The following is an 18527-nucleotide window of genomic DNA, read 5'->3' on the forward strand; positions in this document are numbered from 1 at the left end:
GACAGAAATACAGAGGCTACACCTTGGTTTGCCAAGAAGTACTTAAAAGAACAACCATAGTTCTGGAAAAGGTCTTGTGGCCAGATGAGACGAAGATTAACTTATGTCAGAGTGATGGCAAGAGCAAAGAATGGAGGAGAGAAGGAACTGCCCAAGGTCCAAAGCATACCACCTCATCTGTGAAACACGGTGGTGGGGGTGTTATGGCCTCGGCATGTATAGCTGCTGAAGGTACTGGATCACTTATCTTCCTTGATGATACAACTGCTGATGGTAGTAGCATAATGAATTCTGAAGTGTATAAACGCATCCTATCTGCTCAAGTTCAAACAAATGCCTCAAAACATACTGCTAAAGCAACAAAGGAGTTTTTCAAAGCTAAAAGATGGTCAATTCGAGTGGCCAAGTCAATCACCTGATCGGAACCCAATTGAGCATGCCTTTTATATGCTGAAGAGAAAAATGAAGGGGGAATAGCCCCCAAAACAAGCATAAGCTAAAGATGGCTGCAATATAGGCCTGGCAGAGCATCACCAGAGAAGACACCCAGCAACTGGTGATGTCCATGAATCGCAGACTTCAAGCAGTCATTGCATGCAAAGGATATGCAACAAAATACTAAACATGACTACTTTTATTTACATGACATTGCTGTGCCCAAACATTATGGTGCCCTGAAATGGGGGGACTATGTATAAACACTGCTGTAATTTCTACATGGTAAAACCAAAATGTATAGAAATTACCTTTATTAAAATCTGACAATGTGCACTTCAACCACATGTGATTTTTTTCTATTACAAATCTCAAATTGTGGAGTACAGAGGCAAATAAATAAATGATGGGTCTGTCCCAAACATTATGGAGGGCACTGTATACCATTCTTGGCGAAAAAGTTGTCTTCAAGGTTCCTTTTAAATCTTTCCTTTTTCACCTTAAACCATGCCTCTAGTTCTATCTGATAGAACCACTAACATAGAAGATATATAGATTTCTTGCATTTTAAATAATTTACTTAATATATAGGATAACTGTTGATACTGGAATTTAGAAGGATGAGAGGGGATCTTATCGAAACATATAAGATTATTAAGGGGTTGGACACGTTAGAGGCAGGAAACATGTTCCCAATGTTGGGGGAGTCCAGAACCAGGGGCCACAGTTTAAGAGTGGGTAGACCATTTAGAACGAGATGAGGAAAAACTTTTTCAGTCAGAGAGTTGTAAATTTGTGGAATTCACTGCCTCAGAAGGCAGTGGAGGCCAATTCTCTGAATGCATTCAAGAGAGAGCTAGATAGAGCTCTTAAGGATAGCGGAGTCAGGGGGTATGGGGAGAAGGCAGGAACGGGGTACTGATTGAGAATGATCAGCCATGATCACATTGAATGGTGGTGCTGGCTCAAAGGGCCGAATGGCCTACTCCTGCACCTATTGTCTATTGAAACTTCAAACAGCCTAGATTTCAATCCTCAGTTGCACATATCGGTTTTTCTCCAGTCCCCATTGCTTTTGACAAAAGTTCCAGTTCTAGATACCCCAGTAATGTATCATGCGGTACATAATCCACACATATAGCAAGTTGCAACCATTTATACTTTTGAGGTTTTGCACATTTGGTTAAAATTTAATTATCAGCTCGATCAAATAAAAGTTAAGAGAAACGAAAAAAATTTAAGAGTTCATTAACAAAGGAAGGAGTTCATTTTAAAGAAAATAGACGGGTTTCGGAATATTACACATCCACTTTAGCAAGAAAACATGTGGGAATTGTAGAGTAGTTTCATCCAAAAAGTTGTTCACAGGATAAATACTGCACAAATTGGGAACCTTATTCATTGAGGCAAAAAGAAATGAAGTGGAACGGAAAAATGTTATATTGCATAGTATGCCTTAAGAGAATATGATCAGAGTACAATGCTTGGGTAGAACCAATAGAACCAATCAGGCCATTATCAGGTTTTTGTCTGAAGCCGAAATGTCACCCATCCTTTTTCACCAGAGATGTTGCCAGATCCACTGTGTCATGCCAGCACTTTGTGTCGAACCATGTAATGGGCCAGATTTCCAAATAGAGCAACAATTGCAATTGATTTGGGAGTACTTGCTGCCAAATAAAGCATTTTATTTGGCAGCAAGTACTCCCAAATCAATTGCAATTGTTGCTCTATTTGGAAATCTGGCCCATTACATGGTTCGACACAAAGTGCTGGCATGACACAGTGGATCTGGCAACATCTCTGGTGAAAAAGGATGGGTGACATTTCGGCTTCAGACAAAAACCTGATAATGGCCTGATTGGTTCTATTGATTCCTCAGAAACAAATGATCTTAAAAACTATATACTTTATCAGACCAAGTGATTAAGTAACTTTCTGCTTCATTCAACATAAGGCACAAAAATGAGGGGATCCAGAGACCCAAATGACAGACTTACTGTGTTTGCTGGAGATCTAATTCAGCTAAAGCATGAAGGAAAGGAACCAGCTTCTTATGATGTAACAATAAGCGCACGAGTGGTAACACAGCTTCTTGCTTTCCTTTGCACACCTCGCCCAGGATATGGACAGCCGAGGCAGATACAAGCTTGAAAAGAGAAAAAAATCATTTCAGAATGATTTGATCTGACTGGTCACTTAAATTGTCCATATTCTTGGTATGCAGTATTATACATTTCAAGGCAACCTTATTATGAGAGCAAGATTAAACATTTAATTTTTAAAAGATTGCTCTTGACCACTGGAATGATTAGTTTACACAAGTCTTGTTCAGCTATCAATATTGGTTGCTGACTCACATTGGCTTTTGTTTAAACTATGCCTCAATTAAAAAATTCTCATCCTTGTTTCCAAACCCTATCTTTCCTTCCCTGCTCCCACTGCCACTATTACATGGCCAAATTCAATATTTCACCTTTCCTAAGCATGTTAGAAGAGTTAAGATAACATCTTGTTGAGACACAGGCCAATAGGCAGACCATGGCTTTATTATCCAGAATTTCCATTATAATGAGCTTAAACTATTTTCTGTATTAGAATGCGTGGATACGACAAAGCTGCATCACATCGAACAAGAGCAAAAAAAAGATTTGACTTCCCCCAATAACTCATTACCTTTACATCAAAAGACTTTAGCAGCAGGTCATTAAGTGAACTGTAGTACTGAGATGGGAGGACATAATCTTCATTATAGGATATGGATAGGCGAAGTGAACCCAAGTCTTCAAATTTTGCAGGCTTGTTCCCATTGTCTTTTGGTTGTAATAAATACCTGCACAGTAACAGTGTACACATGGTTTTATGTTGAATTTTGACACTAATGCAAATATACCATACACAACCTGTAACTGATTGATTATTAATAATGACAAGATCCCATTAATTTTAGAAAACACAAGAAGTATATGCTTTAAAAGGAATGTTATTTATTTAGTTTTTATGCAGATGGTGCTTGGATTGTCAACCATGGCCTAGTCATCTATTCTCCTCCATCGTGAGGATTTGAGGGCGAGGAATGAATGACAAGGCCAAGCTAATTCAAAACAAAGTAATATGGCTAATGGTATGCAAATTCTATCCTTGCTGTCTTAGCTTCTTATGATTTTTGCTCTGTGGTGCGTAAGGAGAACTGTACATAAATTAAATAAAAATATAACAGATATCTGTGGTTACACAGGAGGAACACAAATATGATTAACATCTTGGCAACAGGTAATTGGATAAGGTTGCCAATATTCTACCCCTTTTCATATCTACCACATTGTCAACAAGAAAACCATGATTGTGCTATAATCTTAACCGTGAGATTGTAGCATTACTGTAATAAGTCAAAAATAAAATTTATCTTCTCAAATACTGTAAATCAACATAAAACCAAATAAGTGAGATTTAGTTTTCACCAGAACTGGCAAAAGAACATAGTTTCCATTTACTTTATCCTGGCAAAACTTTCACATAGCCACAGCGTTAAGTGAGGAAATTAAATGGTTGAAATCATTTAACATCTAACATATTTAAAATCTCTTGTATATATACAGCTATAGGTGGATATAGGAGAAAGGAAATAAAAGAATGTGGGACACTCTGTTGCATTTTGAAAAAGTAACATGGGAATGGAAGTTAGGTTTGTATTAGATTTAGTCACCAAGACCCAGTTGGACACATTCCTGAATAAATTAATGCAAAATTGCCCATTACAAATTGATTTATTCTGATCTCTGCAGTAATTTGAGGACATGTATTTCACATCTGGGCTTCATTTAACAACACATACAGTACATTCAGAAAGTATTCAGACCCCTTCAATTTTTCAACATTTTGTTACGTTACAGCCTTATTTTAAAATGGATTAAACTCATTTTTTTATCATCAATCCACACACAATACCCCACAATAAAAAAGTGAAAACAGGTGTTTAGAAATTTTTGAAAAAATTAAAAAGAAATAACTGAAATATCACATTTACATAAGTATTCAGACCCTTTACACAGACCCTTTTTACACAGTACTTTGTTGAGGCACCTTTGGCAACGATTACAACCTCAAGTCTTCTTGGGTATGACGCTACAAGCTTGGCACACCTGTATTTGGGTAATTTCTCCCATTCTTCTCTGCAGATCCTCTCAAGCTCTGTTAGGTTGGATGGGTAGCGTTGATGCACAGCTAATTTCAGGTTCCTCCAGAGATGTTCGATCGGGTTCAAGTCCGGGCTCTGGCTGGGCCACTCAAGGACATTCACAGACTTGTCACGAAGCCACTCCTGCATTGTCTTGGCTGTGTGCTTAGGGTCATTGTCCTTTTGGAAGGTGAACCTCTGCCCCAGTCTGAGATCCAGAACTCTTTGGAGCAGTTTTTCATCAAAGAACTCTCTGTGTTCCGTTCATCTTTCCCTCGATTCTCCTTGTTCCTGCCATTGAAAAACATCTTCACAACATGATGCTGCCACCATTATGCTTCACCGTAGGTATGGTATTGGCCAGGTGATGAGCGGTGCCGCTTGGCATTCAGGCCAAAGAGTTCAATCTTAGTTTGATCGGACCAGAGAATCTTGTTTCTCATGGTCGGAGAGTCCTTTAGGTGCCTTTTGGCAAACTCCAAGCGGGCTGTCATGTGCCTTTTACTGAGGAGTGGCTTCCGTCTGGCCACTCTACCATAAAGGCCTGATTGGTGGAATGCTGCAGATATAGTTATCCTTCTGGAAGGTTCTCCCATCTTCACAGAGGAACTCTGGAGCTCTGTCAGGGTGACCATCGGGTTCTTGGTCACCTCCCTGACCAAGGCCCGATTGCTCAAATTGGCCGGGCGGCCAGCTCTATGAAGAGTTCTGGTGGTTCCAAAGTTCTTCCATTTAAGAATGACGGAGGCCACTGTGCTCTTTGGGACCTGCAATGCTGCAGAAATTGTTTTATACCCTTCTCCAGATCTGTGTCTCGACACAATCCTGTCTCGGAGGTCTACGGACAATTCCTTCGTCTTCATGGCTTGGTTTTTGCTCTGACATGCACTGTCAACTGTGGGACCTTATATAGACAGGTGTGTGCCTTTCCAAATTATGTCCAATCAATTTAATTTACCACTGGTGGACTCCAATCAAGTTGTACAAACATCTCAAGGATAATCAATGGAAACAGGATGAACATAAGCTCAATTTTTGAGTGCCATAGTAAAGGGTCTGAATATTTATGTAAATGTGATATTTCAGTTATTTCTTTTCAATTAATTTGCAAAAAATTCTAAACACCTGTTTTGCTTTTTTTTATTATGGGGTATTGTGTGCAGATTGATGATTTTTTTTTAAAAATCCATTTTAAAATAAGGCTGTATGTGGAAAAAGTGAAGGGTTCTGAATACCTTCTGAATGCACAGTATGCCTAATCTGCCTATGTTGGAACTGAAGAATCAAATATGTTGCTGGATAACATTATCATGAAAGCAACAGATTTCCAGTCAAATTGAATAAAAACTCAATTGCTGGTGAACCAAGGTATTTCACTAAATTAAAATGTAGACCAAATTAGAATCATGTATGCTTCCATTCTGTTTTGATTTTTAACATGTTTGTCATGGAGTTGTCTTTAAATTGCGCTCAACTCTTGGCAACAGCCTCTTAAATCTTCTAAGCACCCTTTCCTGCTTGATTCTTTTTTGCATTATAGGGGTTTCAAAAACAAGAGGGCATAGGTTTAAGATAAGAGGGGAACTTTTCTACCTCCCACAGATAAAGTGGTTGCTATCTAGAACTCATTGCCAGATGTGGTGGTGCGGTCAGATACTATCACTATGTTTAAGAGATAGGTTTAAGAGAAATAAATAGGTACGGCATAAAGGATAATGACTTCAGTTGGGCAAATGGAATTTGAGTCAACGGACAAAAAGTTAGCATGGACATGGTGGGCTGAAGGGACCATTTCTGTCCTAGAACTGAATAACTAATTTTTTCCGCAAATTATAAAGACAATCTTCTGCAGATTTCAAATAAAAACGGATTCCATTTGTTTCTTGTTATTGATATAACCAGTGAACAATAATTTCCAGAAAATGTGAATCTGACTTCAATGTAGGATGAGGTGACCCAGGGGGCAGAAAATCTAAAGCAATGCCGAGGTGGATGAGAGGGTTATCTGCCAATTCTGTTGTGATAACGTGCCTGACAGACATGTCCTTGAATAAGGTTCTTTCATTAAGGGCATGGTTCAGTTTTGCACATTTCAAATCACACAGACCAATTTTGCATGCCATTTGACACTGTGTTCCATGCTTTGTTCTCCATGCACGTCAATTGCATGGAACAATATTTGGAAATTGTCTTCTGGGACACCAAGAATCCTTTCGAAAAAGTTCAACCACCTCCAAAACACTGAAAGAATTTCATGGTCAAATAATTTTCCTGAACTGGCAGCTTTAATTTTCTGAAAATTGGGTAAAGATGCTTTTCACAACATTCTTCTGTGAATAAAATACAGCTAAACCAAAACACACTAGAGAAGCCCAATCATTCACACATATTATTTCCACACAGATGCAAAGGTAACAATAAAAGTATTTGCAATTGGTTGTTATAAAACAGTGGCTCAAGTTTTGCATGCATTTTCACATTGCAATTTATTCATTGACTACTGTTTATGAATATTGGCTTCAACATTTTGCTCACTGTAAGAGGGTTAGGAAGGAACAGTAGAAATAAATCAATCACGGGAGGAACAACGCAATAGTTTTCCTCTGAATAAATTGGACTCAATTCTATGCATTAAGATCTCAACTCTCTTCCAGATGCTGTGCTTTGTCACAATTTGCCAATTTTAATCAAGGAACAAAGCACAATATGTTGTAGCCACACATTTACATCCTTTTCTTATTGTTGTTTCCAATTCCTTTGATCAAAGATCCTGTATTTATTTCTTATTGCCCAAAATAGTGAATGTTAAGAAATGTTGGTCTCCTTCCCCATAAAATTCACCTTGTGATTTTTATGCTTTTATTCCAAAACAATGTGTAATTTGGGAAGGTTCATAAGAAATAAGATTGTAGAAACCAGGACCTTATATTGCAACAGAATCTACAATAGAACCTCATAGCCCCTCAAAGGACTAGACGGTAGGCCGAATGACCTAATTCTACTCCTATTCCTTATGACCTTATGACTTAATCTTTGTTAGATTCTTCTATGTGTTATCTAGGGTTTCCATAACTCTTACCAAGCTCGATGACAATTATCATTCCTTAAAATTTTTACAGGAACCTTAATTTCACCAAGGAAGATATCCTGCACCAGGTTTTCACTATTCCACAGATCAACTCTAAAAACAACAAAAAAAGATCAGTTCATTTTGCATGGATATTTTTGGAAATGAAAAAAATGACAGAAATTCCAACAGTTTTTAGGTATTTTGTGACACGCTGTATTATCTTGGAGGATCACATTAACAAAATAAATATCACTAAACCAATTGCAACATACAGCAAGCATTCACAAGGCTTCTCAATTCAATTAGTAGCTGTATGCAATAACAAGGAACTGCAAATCATTAACATAAAGAATACTTTGTCAACATAGAATAACTGCAAGCTGCAGCCTCCTGGACACAATATCAAATTCAACAACTTCAGTCGACTCTCTTGCTCACTATCAGATCTGACTACTTCTGCTGCAAATCATTCATTAATAATATTACTTCAGCTTTTCCACTCTCCATCAGCACAATTTGACCTGCTGGACATTTGCTCCATCTTTGCATTTTTTCATTTTTTACATTCTCTCTAACTGAGCTCATTAATGTTTGAATCAGATGATTTAATCTACAGCTTAGCCCCTCTGTCTCACCCTATCAGTTTAATTGCTATCCACTGCTGCTCAAACTAATTTGTTATCTCTTCCCTGTTCTGACAATGATCTTTGATCTAAAATGTAAATCCGTTTATCTTACCATTGGTGTGACCTGATCTGCTGAGTTAATCCAGCAATTTTTACTCTTTACTCAAACACATTTTTATATATGGGGAGCGAATTGATATTGGCACTTGCTTTTACCCAGTAGCATAAAATGATCCATTGAAGCACCAAGCTTCCAGCAAATTAAACAAAGTGCAATATGTTTCTGAGTTAAATGTTCTGCAAATAGAAACTGCAAATCTGGCAAATAAAGCCCAAGTAGCCTTTGGTGAAGTACAGCCTATTCAGATGGCCAGAACATGAGACAATGAGGTCTTAATGTATGACAACACAAAAGATTGCAGATGTTTTATTTTGTTCCAGCAGTTTTACTTATAAAAGAAGAAATATTGGGAATCCACGAGAAAAGAACTTCTAAAATTACACACAGCATTTAAAAAAGATTAGTTAATGTTTTACGCCAACAGCAAGCAAAGCTACTACACAGCATGGTGCATGAAATCTTAATCTCATCAAATCATGATGGGCCAACAATTCTTTACATTGTACAATTCGCATATGGGATATAATCATCTCTGCTTTTATTGTTCATTTAAAATCGCTCACGGTGGAGGGAGAAGGAGCGAGGGAGAGATGTGTGAGGAAATAGGTTACAGCTGTAAGGTGGGAGAATGTTATTACTCTGAGTGCTAGAATAGACCTGACAGGTTAATGGACTCCCAAATTGCAACTAAAAATAAATTAAGTACATAAGAGACTGCAGGTGAAGGAATCCTGAGCAAAACACAAAGTTCTGGAGGAACTCAGTGGGTCAGTCAGCATCTGTGGAGGGAAATAAGACCACAACGTTTTCTCCTTTCCCCCAACAGTTGCTGCCTAACCCGCTGTGTTCCTCCAACACTAGGTTTGCTCATGGTGGGGACAGAATACTTTTTCTGGTGGGAACAGAATCCTTTCGAGAGGGAATTAAATGGATTAATTTACAAGGCTACATGATAAGAATAGGGGAAAGGTTCTGCTGTCATTGCTCTGTTAGGAGCTGGCACAGAATTGATAGGCCACTGTGTATTAAAAACATTGGGAAGACAGTCATTGGAGGAAGCACATAGACATCAAATGCTGAATGAGTTCAAATAATGTATTTGGGCAGAACAGGGTAGAATATTCCTGTGGCGGAGAAGGAAGAAAGAAGGTTAGGGTTTGGAACAGAGCATTGCACAACACAGCAAACTATTAGTCCCAAATATCATATTTAACTCGACAGCAAATGTGATAAAATTAAAAATTCCAGCCTTTTTTACCTGCAGTTAACAAAACACCTGCATCATAAAAAGAAAGTTGATCACAGAAAAACATGCAGCAATTGATTATTCAACAATCGACCATCTTACCTCACTGATACGGAACGCCATTTGACAGCATGAAAGGGATAGTCAGAAAGAAGAGGGAATTGATAACCTTAAACAAAGTACTAAAACATATTCACAGCATTTGATATTTTGATCTTTAGCAGAGATTAGATCATTACAAAAAGAGCACTGTTTTTGCAATTTAGTTGGATGCTCATCACAAAGAATGAAATCTTTATTTGATATTTTATTCTTCATGTTTGGATCTGGAGAACTGATCACTTCATTAGAGCAAAGGATCAGGCAGAGTAGTCACGAATCACCACTGAACAATCATTCACGAATAAAGATGTTTCTTGACAAAAGAACGCTCAGTTTATGAATTTCAGTAAATGCCATTCACTCTTTGGTATGCATCTCTGATTTACAAAGTAACTTTTTGCTAAAATTAGTGCATTATACCCCATTCAAAGAGATATAATATACCAAAATTGTCAGAGTGCATCAAACCCATTTTTTTCAACTCACAAAAATTTTGCTTATCAAAATATTTCCCCGGTACACATCCCTCTTGTAAAGCGAGGAATGCCTTTACTCAGTGATTGAAGTTCTGTAACCTGTAAGTATTCCTGAAGTGAACTCCCCTCTAGGTAAATACATTTTTAATATCCTCTTTCTTTTAACATTGAGACCCCCGATTTTAGCCATGCCAGCCAATGGTCTTCTTCCCCAACTTCACACATCCCTTCCCCACCCCTCCTACTCTCCTGTTTCTCTCCCAATCCTTCACCACAGCTTTACCCCTCCATGCGATACAAGAAACATTGGTCCTGCCCTTGAAATAACAGGTAGTTAATCCCTGTATACTTTAACTCAAAACTGCTCAATAAGTTACTGGCATGATAAGAGAAACTGGGCATATTGCCTTAACTACAAAGGAGAATGAACAGCGAGAAAATGTTTTTAAAAAAAAGACATGAATATAATTTAAAACTAAAGAAAATAGGTGGAATTTAGAGAGGGAAAAGAAAGGCAAAATCAAATATTCTGTATTCTTTTAAGACCTTGATCTCCAAGCTGATGAAAAGTGATTGCCAGTGAAGTTAAAAAGCCATCATTAACAATCTACACAAAAAAGTTCCTCAGTTTTGTAATTAACAACCCCAAGAATCAGTTGCTATTTCATTTAATTTGCACTGAAAAAATACAGCAATCTCACACTATTACATGTTATCGGGTTGTTAAAGGTTCCCAATTTGGTTTAGATGACAGTGATTTTATGGCAACTTTGTGGTTCTTTTTATTTTATTACCTGATATCCAGTTTTTCAATATTTTCCTCCTCCACTTGGAAGTGAGATTTCTTGGTGTAACTGCTATTTCGAGTTATCTGAAATGTTTTAATTCACTGTGTTTGAGATCAAACAACATAATTCAGCTATAGTACTTTTTATGCAGAATGTTGCTTTTGTTCAAAACATGCAGACCTTCTTCACAGTTACTTACTTCAAAGTAGAATGTTTCATCAAACTGTGGGTTACTAGTTTTCTTCTTCACTTTGGTTCTTTTTTGATCCAATCTGATGAAACAAAACAGTGATAATATAGAGCAAATTCAAAACCAGGGCATCCTCAAAGTAAATTTCAAAATGGACAATGGTTATGCATAATGGTCTGATTAGACAAAGATAGTGTTGTGGCTTCTTCTCTTCAAATATTCTTACTTCAGCCCTATGCTGCACAAAGCAGCCTTTTATATGGGTTCTGATAAAATTACAAAAGGTTGGCATGCTATTTTTATTTTATGTGTGACCTGAAGCATTCACTCTTCTTGCATCTTGCACAGGAAATAGATTTTTAAATGTGTATATGTTTAAAAATACACAAAATTATTAGATATGGCAATCATATCTCCACAATATTGTCATGAAAATTGTTGATGAAGGCCAATTAACATGAACATTTATTTATTGTCTTCCCCTGCAATGGTCATTTACAATGGTACAGAATCAGAATGCCCGTGCTCAAGTGCAGATTTCGATAAGCCTGAAGCAGTTCTGCTGTAATGGACCAGTTGCATTCCTAAGAAACATCACATTACAGAATATCATGTTATAAAACAATTGTGTCAATAGGGAAAAGGGGGGGTTAGGGGCTCGTAAAATAACAACATTTAAAAGATATTAGGTCAGGTACGTAGATAGGAAAGGTTTACAGGGTTACACATCAAATGTGAGGAAATGGGACTATTGTACAGAAGCATCTTGGTCAGCAAGTTTGATTCAGGCCAAAGGGTCTGTTTCTTTACTCTATGATACTTCAGCCTCTCACCACTATTATCGAAGGACCCTACCTGCTTTAAAAGGACATACATAATACTGGTACCCAAGAAGAGTAAGATAACATGCCTCAACAACTGCTGACTATGTCCATTGTGATGAAGTCTCTGAGAGGTTGGTTATGATGCAAATCAACTCTTGCCTCAGTAATGACCTGGACTCACTTTGATTCGCCTACTGCTGCACAAGTCGACAGTGAATGAGAGCTCACTGGCTCTCCACTTGGACAACCAAGACAGCTTTTGTTAATTGTCTTGATTGGTGTTGAACACCATCAACCTTTCCAAACCCATTGACAAACTCGAAGAAATGGGTCTCCGTACCTACTTACGCAACTGGACTTCCTTATTAGCAGATTTCAAATCAGTACGAATTGACAATACCTACACCTCACTGACCATTCAGCATGGGGACACCTCAGGGCTGCGTGCTCAACCCCCTGCTCTATTCATCATCTATATCTCTCATTTCCCTTTCTCGTGACCTTCAGTCTGAAGAAGGGCATCGACCCAAAACGTCACCCATTCCTTCTCTCCCGAGATGCTGCCTGACCCGCTAAGTTACCCCAGCATTTTGTGTCTATTTTCGGTTTAAACCAGCATCTGCAGTTCCTTCCTACACATTTCCCCTGGTCTATTCCCTCTTTAACCATGACTATACAGCCAGACACAACATTTTTGGATGAATACCAGGTAATGATGAGTCAGCGAACAGGAGGGAGATAAACAACCTGGTTGAGTGCTGTTCTGGTTACCACATTATTAAAAGAATGTGGAAGCTTTGGTGAGGTTGCAAAAGAAGCTCACCAGTAAGTTGCCTGGATTGGAGAGTATTAGTACAAGGAAGGTTTGGACAAACATCAGCTGTTTTAGCTACAAGATAGTTTGAGGACCTGAATGACATATATCAAATTATAAGAGGCATAAATAGGCTAGATAGTCAGATTCATTTTCCCAGAATGGAAATGTCAGAGGGTGTGAGTTTAAGGTGAGAGGGAGAAAGTTTAAATGAGATGTGTGAGGTACTTTTTAAAAAACTTACATAGAGTGATAGGTGCCTGGAATGCACTGTCAATGAAAATTTTGGAATCAGATGTGATAGCAATATTTAAGACGCATTTGGACAGACAAATAAACAAATAGGGATGGATGCAGACCATGTACAATCAGAAGGGATTAGTTAGATTGGCAACATGGTTAGTGCAGATACGGAGTTGTGCAGATAAATTCCAAATTCAGATGTATTATTCTATTATACCTCGAAGGTCCAACCAACGAGACAGAGGCATAGGGATCGCCACTCTGCCCACTTACAAGAGGAAGTCCTTGGCATTCAATAATCCTGCAAGTTGAAGAAAAAATAAACAAATGTTATTTTATTAAATTATTATGTTTTTAAATTATGCTTCAATATTAATGAGGCCAGTTTCTCTGCTCTCATTTGTATGTGATCCATTACCTAATTCTTCCTTTGCTTTCTTGATATTACCATCTTCATCTCAGGTGATAAGTTAGCAAACAATATCCAAGATAATTCCACAGGCTTCCATAGCTATCTTGGCGACACCCACCATCATTCCAGTAAGAACTAGAATCTGTTTTCAGTTTCTCTTAGTTGTGTCTGCTTTGATGATATGCTCTTCAAAGGTGCCTTTGATACGTCCTTCTCTTTCGTTAACCAAGCTGTTTCCCCTGTCATTGCTGATAAGGTTATCAAATTTGATGCTTCTATTTCCTGCTCTTCTGTTCTCACCTCCCTTCCTCTTAACCAGAATAAGGACAAGATGCTCAACCCCCTCCATATTCAAAGCATCTTCCACCGCAACATCCACTACCTTCAGTTGAATTCCACCACCAAACCCCTTCCTCTCCCTGCCCTCGCAACATTCCAAAGGTATCCAAATGATAAAAGCTTTTAACAGTAAGGTTATCAAATTTGATGCTTCTATTTCCTGCTCTTCTGTTCTCACCTCCCTTCCTCTTAACCAGAATAAGGACAAGATGCTCAACCCCCTCCATATTCAATGCATCTTCCACCGCAACATCCACTACCTTCAGTTGAATTCCACCACCAAACCCCTTCCTCTCCCTGCCCTCGCAACATTCCAAAGGTATCCAAATGATAAAAGCTTTTAACAGTAACCTAGCTACGACACTTGATAAAGTTGCACCTCTCTAGATTAAAAGGAAAGTAAGGGTTAGAAGAAGTTCATGTAGAGTAGCCAAAAGAAAGTGGAGAAAAAAAGGACAAGAAGTACATCTTGGCATCTATAAAGAAACCATTGCTACTTGTTATAATGCTAGTAAGATCTGCAAGGAAGACCCATTTTTTCAAATTATCGCAGAAAGTGGTGGGAATAGTAAGATTTTGTTCTCCACCACTGACAGATCACTAAATTCTGCTTCAACCTGATTTTTAAAGTCAAGCTTCTGCTGAAAAATGTGAGCTATTTGCCGATTACTTTAAAGATGAGGTTCAGACTATCAGAGCTGGTATCCCTTTAGATTCTACTGTCCTCTGCTGCCGACCTAGTAAGGCGCAGGCAAAAATGAGCAGTTTCATAAGTATTTCTACCTTAGACCTTTGTAAAATTGAGGCTGAGAGCAAATCCACTACCTGTCATTTTGACGTGGTTCCTACAATGTTTTTAAGTAATGTTTTTAACAGTTTATCCAGTTTTGTTCTTACAATTATAAACAACTCCCTTGAGACTGGAATTTTCCCAGATGCTTATAAAACCGCTGTCATAAAGCCTCTGTAAAAGAAAGCAAATTTAGACAGTGGGCTACTAAGTAATTACAGACCCATATCAAATCTACCCTTTGTCAGCAATGTACTGGAGAAAGTGGTATTCAACCAAATACAATACTCTCTGAATAAAAATGACATTTTAGAGAAATTTCAATCTGGTTTCAGAGCAAATTACAGCACTGAGACTGCCCTGATAAAAATAGTCAGTGACGTTAGAGTTAGCACTGACGAGGACAAAGTCTCAGTGCTGATCCTCTTAGACCTCACAGCAGGTTTTGACACCATAGATCACAGTATTCTTATAGATCGCCTAGAAAACTGGGTCGGCCTGTCAGATCAGGTACTAAGTTGGTTCCAATCCTATATAAGTGGAAGGAAGTACTTTGTTAGCCTTGGGGACTATGTGTCACAGCTGCATGATATACCCTTTGGTGTAGCACAAGGTAGCTGCCTTGGCTCGTTAATCTTTCCCTTGTATATGCTGCCACTAGGAGGAGTTATCAGACAGCATAATATAAATTTTCTAAGTTATGCCGATGACACTCAGTTATACCTCTCTGTCGAACCCACTGATGCAAATGCCTTAAGTTCATTGACTTCCTGCCTATTTTCCATCAAAAAATGGATGAGTGCTAACTTTCTTAAACTCAACGATGACAAGGCAGAAGTTTTATTACTTGGATCAAAACCCAAGAGATGATACTTGGTAAACTGGGAAATTTGACTGCCTATGTCAAATAAGAAGTCACAAGACTGGGGGTAAACATTGACAATGATCTTATTTTTAAATCTCACATAAATAAGGTAACAAAGTGTGCTTTCTATCACCTCAGAAATATTGCTAAAGTACGGCCTTTCTTAACTCAGCATGACTATAAAAAACTCATACAGGCTTTCAAATCGAGCAGACTTGATTACTGTAATGCCTTATTTACCGGTTACAGCTTATTCAAAATGCCGCAGCCCGGCTTTTAACAAATACCAAGAAAAGGGAACATATCACCCCAGCATTATACTCCCTTCATTGGCTCCCTGTGAGATCCAGGATAGACTGCCTCCAGGATAGAAGTCCTCCTTCTTGTCTATAAAGCCCTATGTGGCTTAGGAGCAGCATATTTTAAAAGGTAGAGTCCCTCCTTCCCTATGCCCCTACTCGAACGCTCAAGTCTTCTGATGTTGGCCTGTTAGCCTCTCAATGCCGCAGCAATAAGAAAATTAGTGAAGCAACCTTTTTCAATTACGCCCCCAAGCTGTGGAATACCCTACCCAGGGCTATGAGAGATGCCCACTCAGTTGACTTTTTAAACGGCAGCTAAAAACTTATCTTTTCAATCAAGCTTTTAACTGACTTTACTTCTTCTGATGACATTGTAAAAAATCCCTTTATTCTCTTGTATTTATCTCAGCATACCCTTCAGCTGCTTGTGTGCTCATATAGTATATGGGACTCTGTATTTGATCTCAGTGTTTTTGGTTTTTGTCCTTTTACACTCTCAATTTTTTATTTTTTATTATATATTTTTATATAAATCTGTGCTTTTTATGTTATTAACTGTCTATGTCCTTACTGTTTTAAATTGTATTTTTGTTTAAACCTGGGTTTTTGTGGAAAGCACTTTGGGTTGCATTCAATTGTATGAAAAGTGCTATACGAAGTTATTATTATTATTATCTCTCCCACTGGGATTCCCCGGTTTGCTCTTTCATCTCTATTCACCATTCGTTATCTCACAGCAGTTTGCTAAGCAAACAGGAGATGTAAAATTGCCCCAATATCTCTTCCCTTCCCATAAAGCAGGGACTCAAATAATCTCTGCAGGCAAAGCAGCAACACGTGAGCCCTTCTTCCTATTCAGTGCATTGCATTAGTTGTTTTTACAATGTCATGTCCTCCAATACTGAAGTATCAAACACAGACTGGGTGACTTGGTTCAATTGGCAGGGGGGGATCCTGAGCTTTCACTCATCTGTTGGTATAATTCTCCACCCTTCTCACACTGACACCTCTATCTTTAGACTCCCATATTGCTTCATCAATGTCCAACATGAGATCAAGGAATAGCACTTAATCTTCTAGAGGGGCATATTGCAGCCCTTAGGATTCAATATTGAATTTAAGAATTTCAGGTAAGCAACCTTTTCCCTCCCTCCTCACCAGATATGGCTGCCACTTTCTATTTCAATTTGTTTCAATGTTTTCCTCTCCAATCTGCAATGATCGAATTTTAATGCAATTATTACTGTGGTTACTTTGATCTGCACCATTACAAACCTTGCATCTGTTCAATTCTGCCCTTCCCCTTCTGGGAACTTAAAATGCACTTATCTTTCTCACATCTCCACTTCTGACAAACTCACATCCTGAAGTGTGAATGTTTCACTTGTCGCATATACATCTTCGCCCACTTGCATTTGTGTTTTTCTTTTCAGTTTCCAGCATTCAGAGCTTTATTGCTCCATTTAATATTTAATAGGTATATTGGTTTATTCAAGACTTCAGATTTTTTAACAATGAGGAAATTGAGACATTGATATATAAAGTCAATTCACAAAAGGCAGAATGTTAATAGCATGCTTCTGTTAAGGAAATGGAAAGTGAGAAGATTCCCACGCTACGAATCTAGTCTTGATATATTGAAAATATTTTAAAATCTCCTCTCTTCAATCCCAGTCCCCACAGTTAAATGACACACAAGCAGTCAAAGTGCCCTAAACCTGCTTCTCACACCTGCCCAACTCATTTTTGACTAATTCTTTCTAAAATATTTTTGAAGCCAAACTGATATACTATTCTGTAGTAGTCAAGAGTGTTTTATTGTCATATATCCCAGACAGAACAATGAAATTCTTACTTGTAGCAGCACAGCACAACATGTAAACATAGCACTCTGTAAACAATATAATAAACAAGAAAAAGTTCAGTGTATATATACACAAACATACATACACACACTCATGCATACATATACATACATACACACGCATATATATACACACACACACATAAAAACAATCATTATGCAAAAAGACAAAACCAATGTCCCCAAGTCTATGTAGTACAGAGCTTATTTGTGGATTACAGTGTTTAATAGCTACAGGGGAGAAGCTGTTCTTGAACCAGGACTTTTCAGTTTAAAGGCCCCTATATCTTCTTCCGGATGGCAGGTGTGAAATGAGTGTGTGGCCATGCTGGTGTGGGTCTCTGATGATGCTGGCTGCTTTTTTGAAACAGCAACTCCTTTCTCAAGGCATAGCTCCTTTCTTAACTTAACATTGTAACAAAGCACTTGGCAGTCAATGAAGCACTTTTGAAACAAAATCAATTTAAATTATGCAAGCTCCACAGCAAGCTCTCATAAACACTTTGCTAATGATCAGATAATGATCATTTGCTAATCAGATATTTGCTAATGATCAGATTGGGGATGCATTGGTCCATCAAATACCACAAATATCTCTCTTCAGAATATTGCTGCAGGTCAGTTGATACTCATCTGGACAGACAGTGCTTTTATTTAGCATCTCATGTAAAAGACTACTACATTAGATTCAGGCCTAGATTTTTTGTGCTCCAGTCAATTGTATTCACAACCTACTGACTTGAGGCTTCAAAACACTTTTTATTTTTGCCAACTTTCATGCCCAAGTTTATGCTTATTCCTTGTACAGTAACCCTCAACTCTACTATAAAACCTATTACTGCT

The 18527-nt window shown here is 38.1% G+C and overlaps 1 protein-coding gene across 2 annotated transcripts in view; it reads right to left on the bottom strand.

The window, feature by feature from the left end:
- The window catches only part of rasa2 (RAS p21 protein activator 2), a 147626-nt gene that overhangs the window by 39050 nt on the left and 90049 nt on the right, over positions 1–18527 (bottom strand). For both annotated transcript variants that reach the window (XM_078410373.1, XM_078410374.1), the window contains 6 exons: positions 13330–13413; positions 11241–11313; positions 11048–11124; positions 7692–7793; positions 3112–3268; positions 2436–2584 (listed from right to left, as the gene is read on the bottom strand). In XM_078410373.1, coding sequence (XP_078266499.1) covers positions 2436–2584; positions 3112–3268; positions 7692–7793; positions 11048–11124; positions 11241–11313; positions 13330–13413 — 642 coding nt within the window. The remainder of the gene's footprint in view (positions 1–2435; positions 2585–3111; positions 3269–7691; positions 7794–11047; positions 11125–11240; positions 11314–13329; positions 13414–18527) is intronic.

This window comes from Rhinoraja longicauda, chromosome 13, assembly GCF_053455715.1.
Source record: "Rhinoraja longicauda isolate Sanriku21f chromosome 13, sRhiLon1.1, whole genome shotgun sequence".
Taxonomy (NCBI): domain Eukaryota; kingdom Metazoa; phylum Chordata; class Chondrichthyes; order Rajiformes; family Arhynchobatidae; genus Rhinoraja; species Rhinoraja longicauda.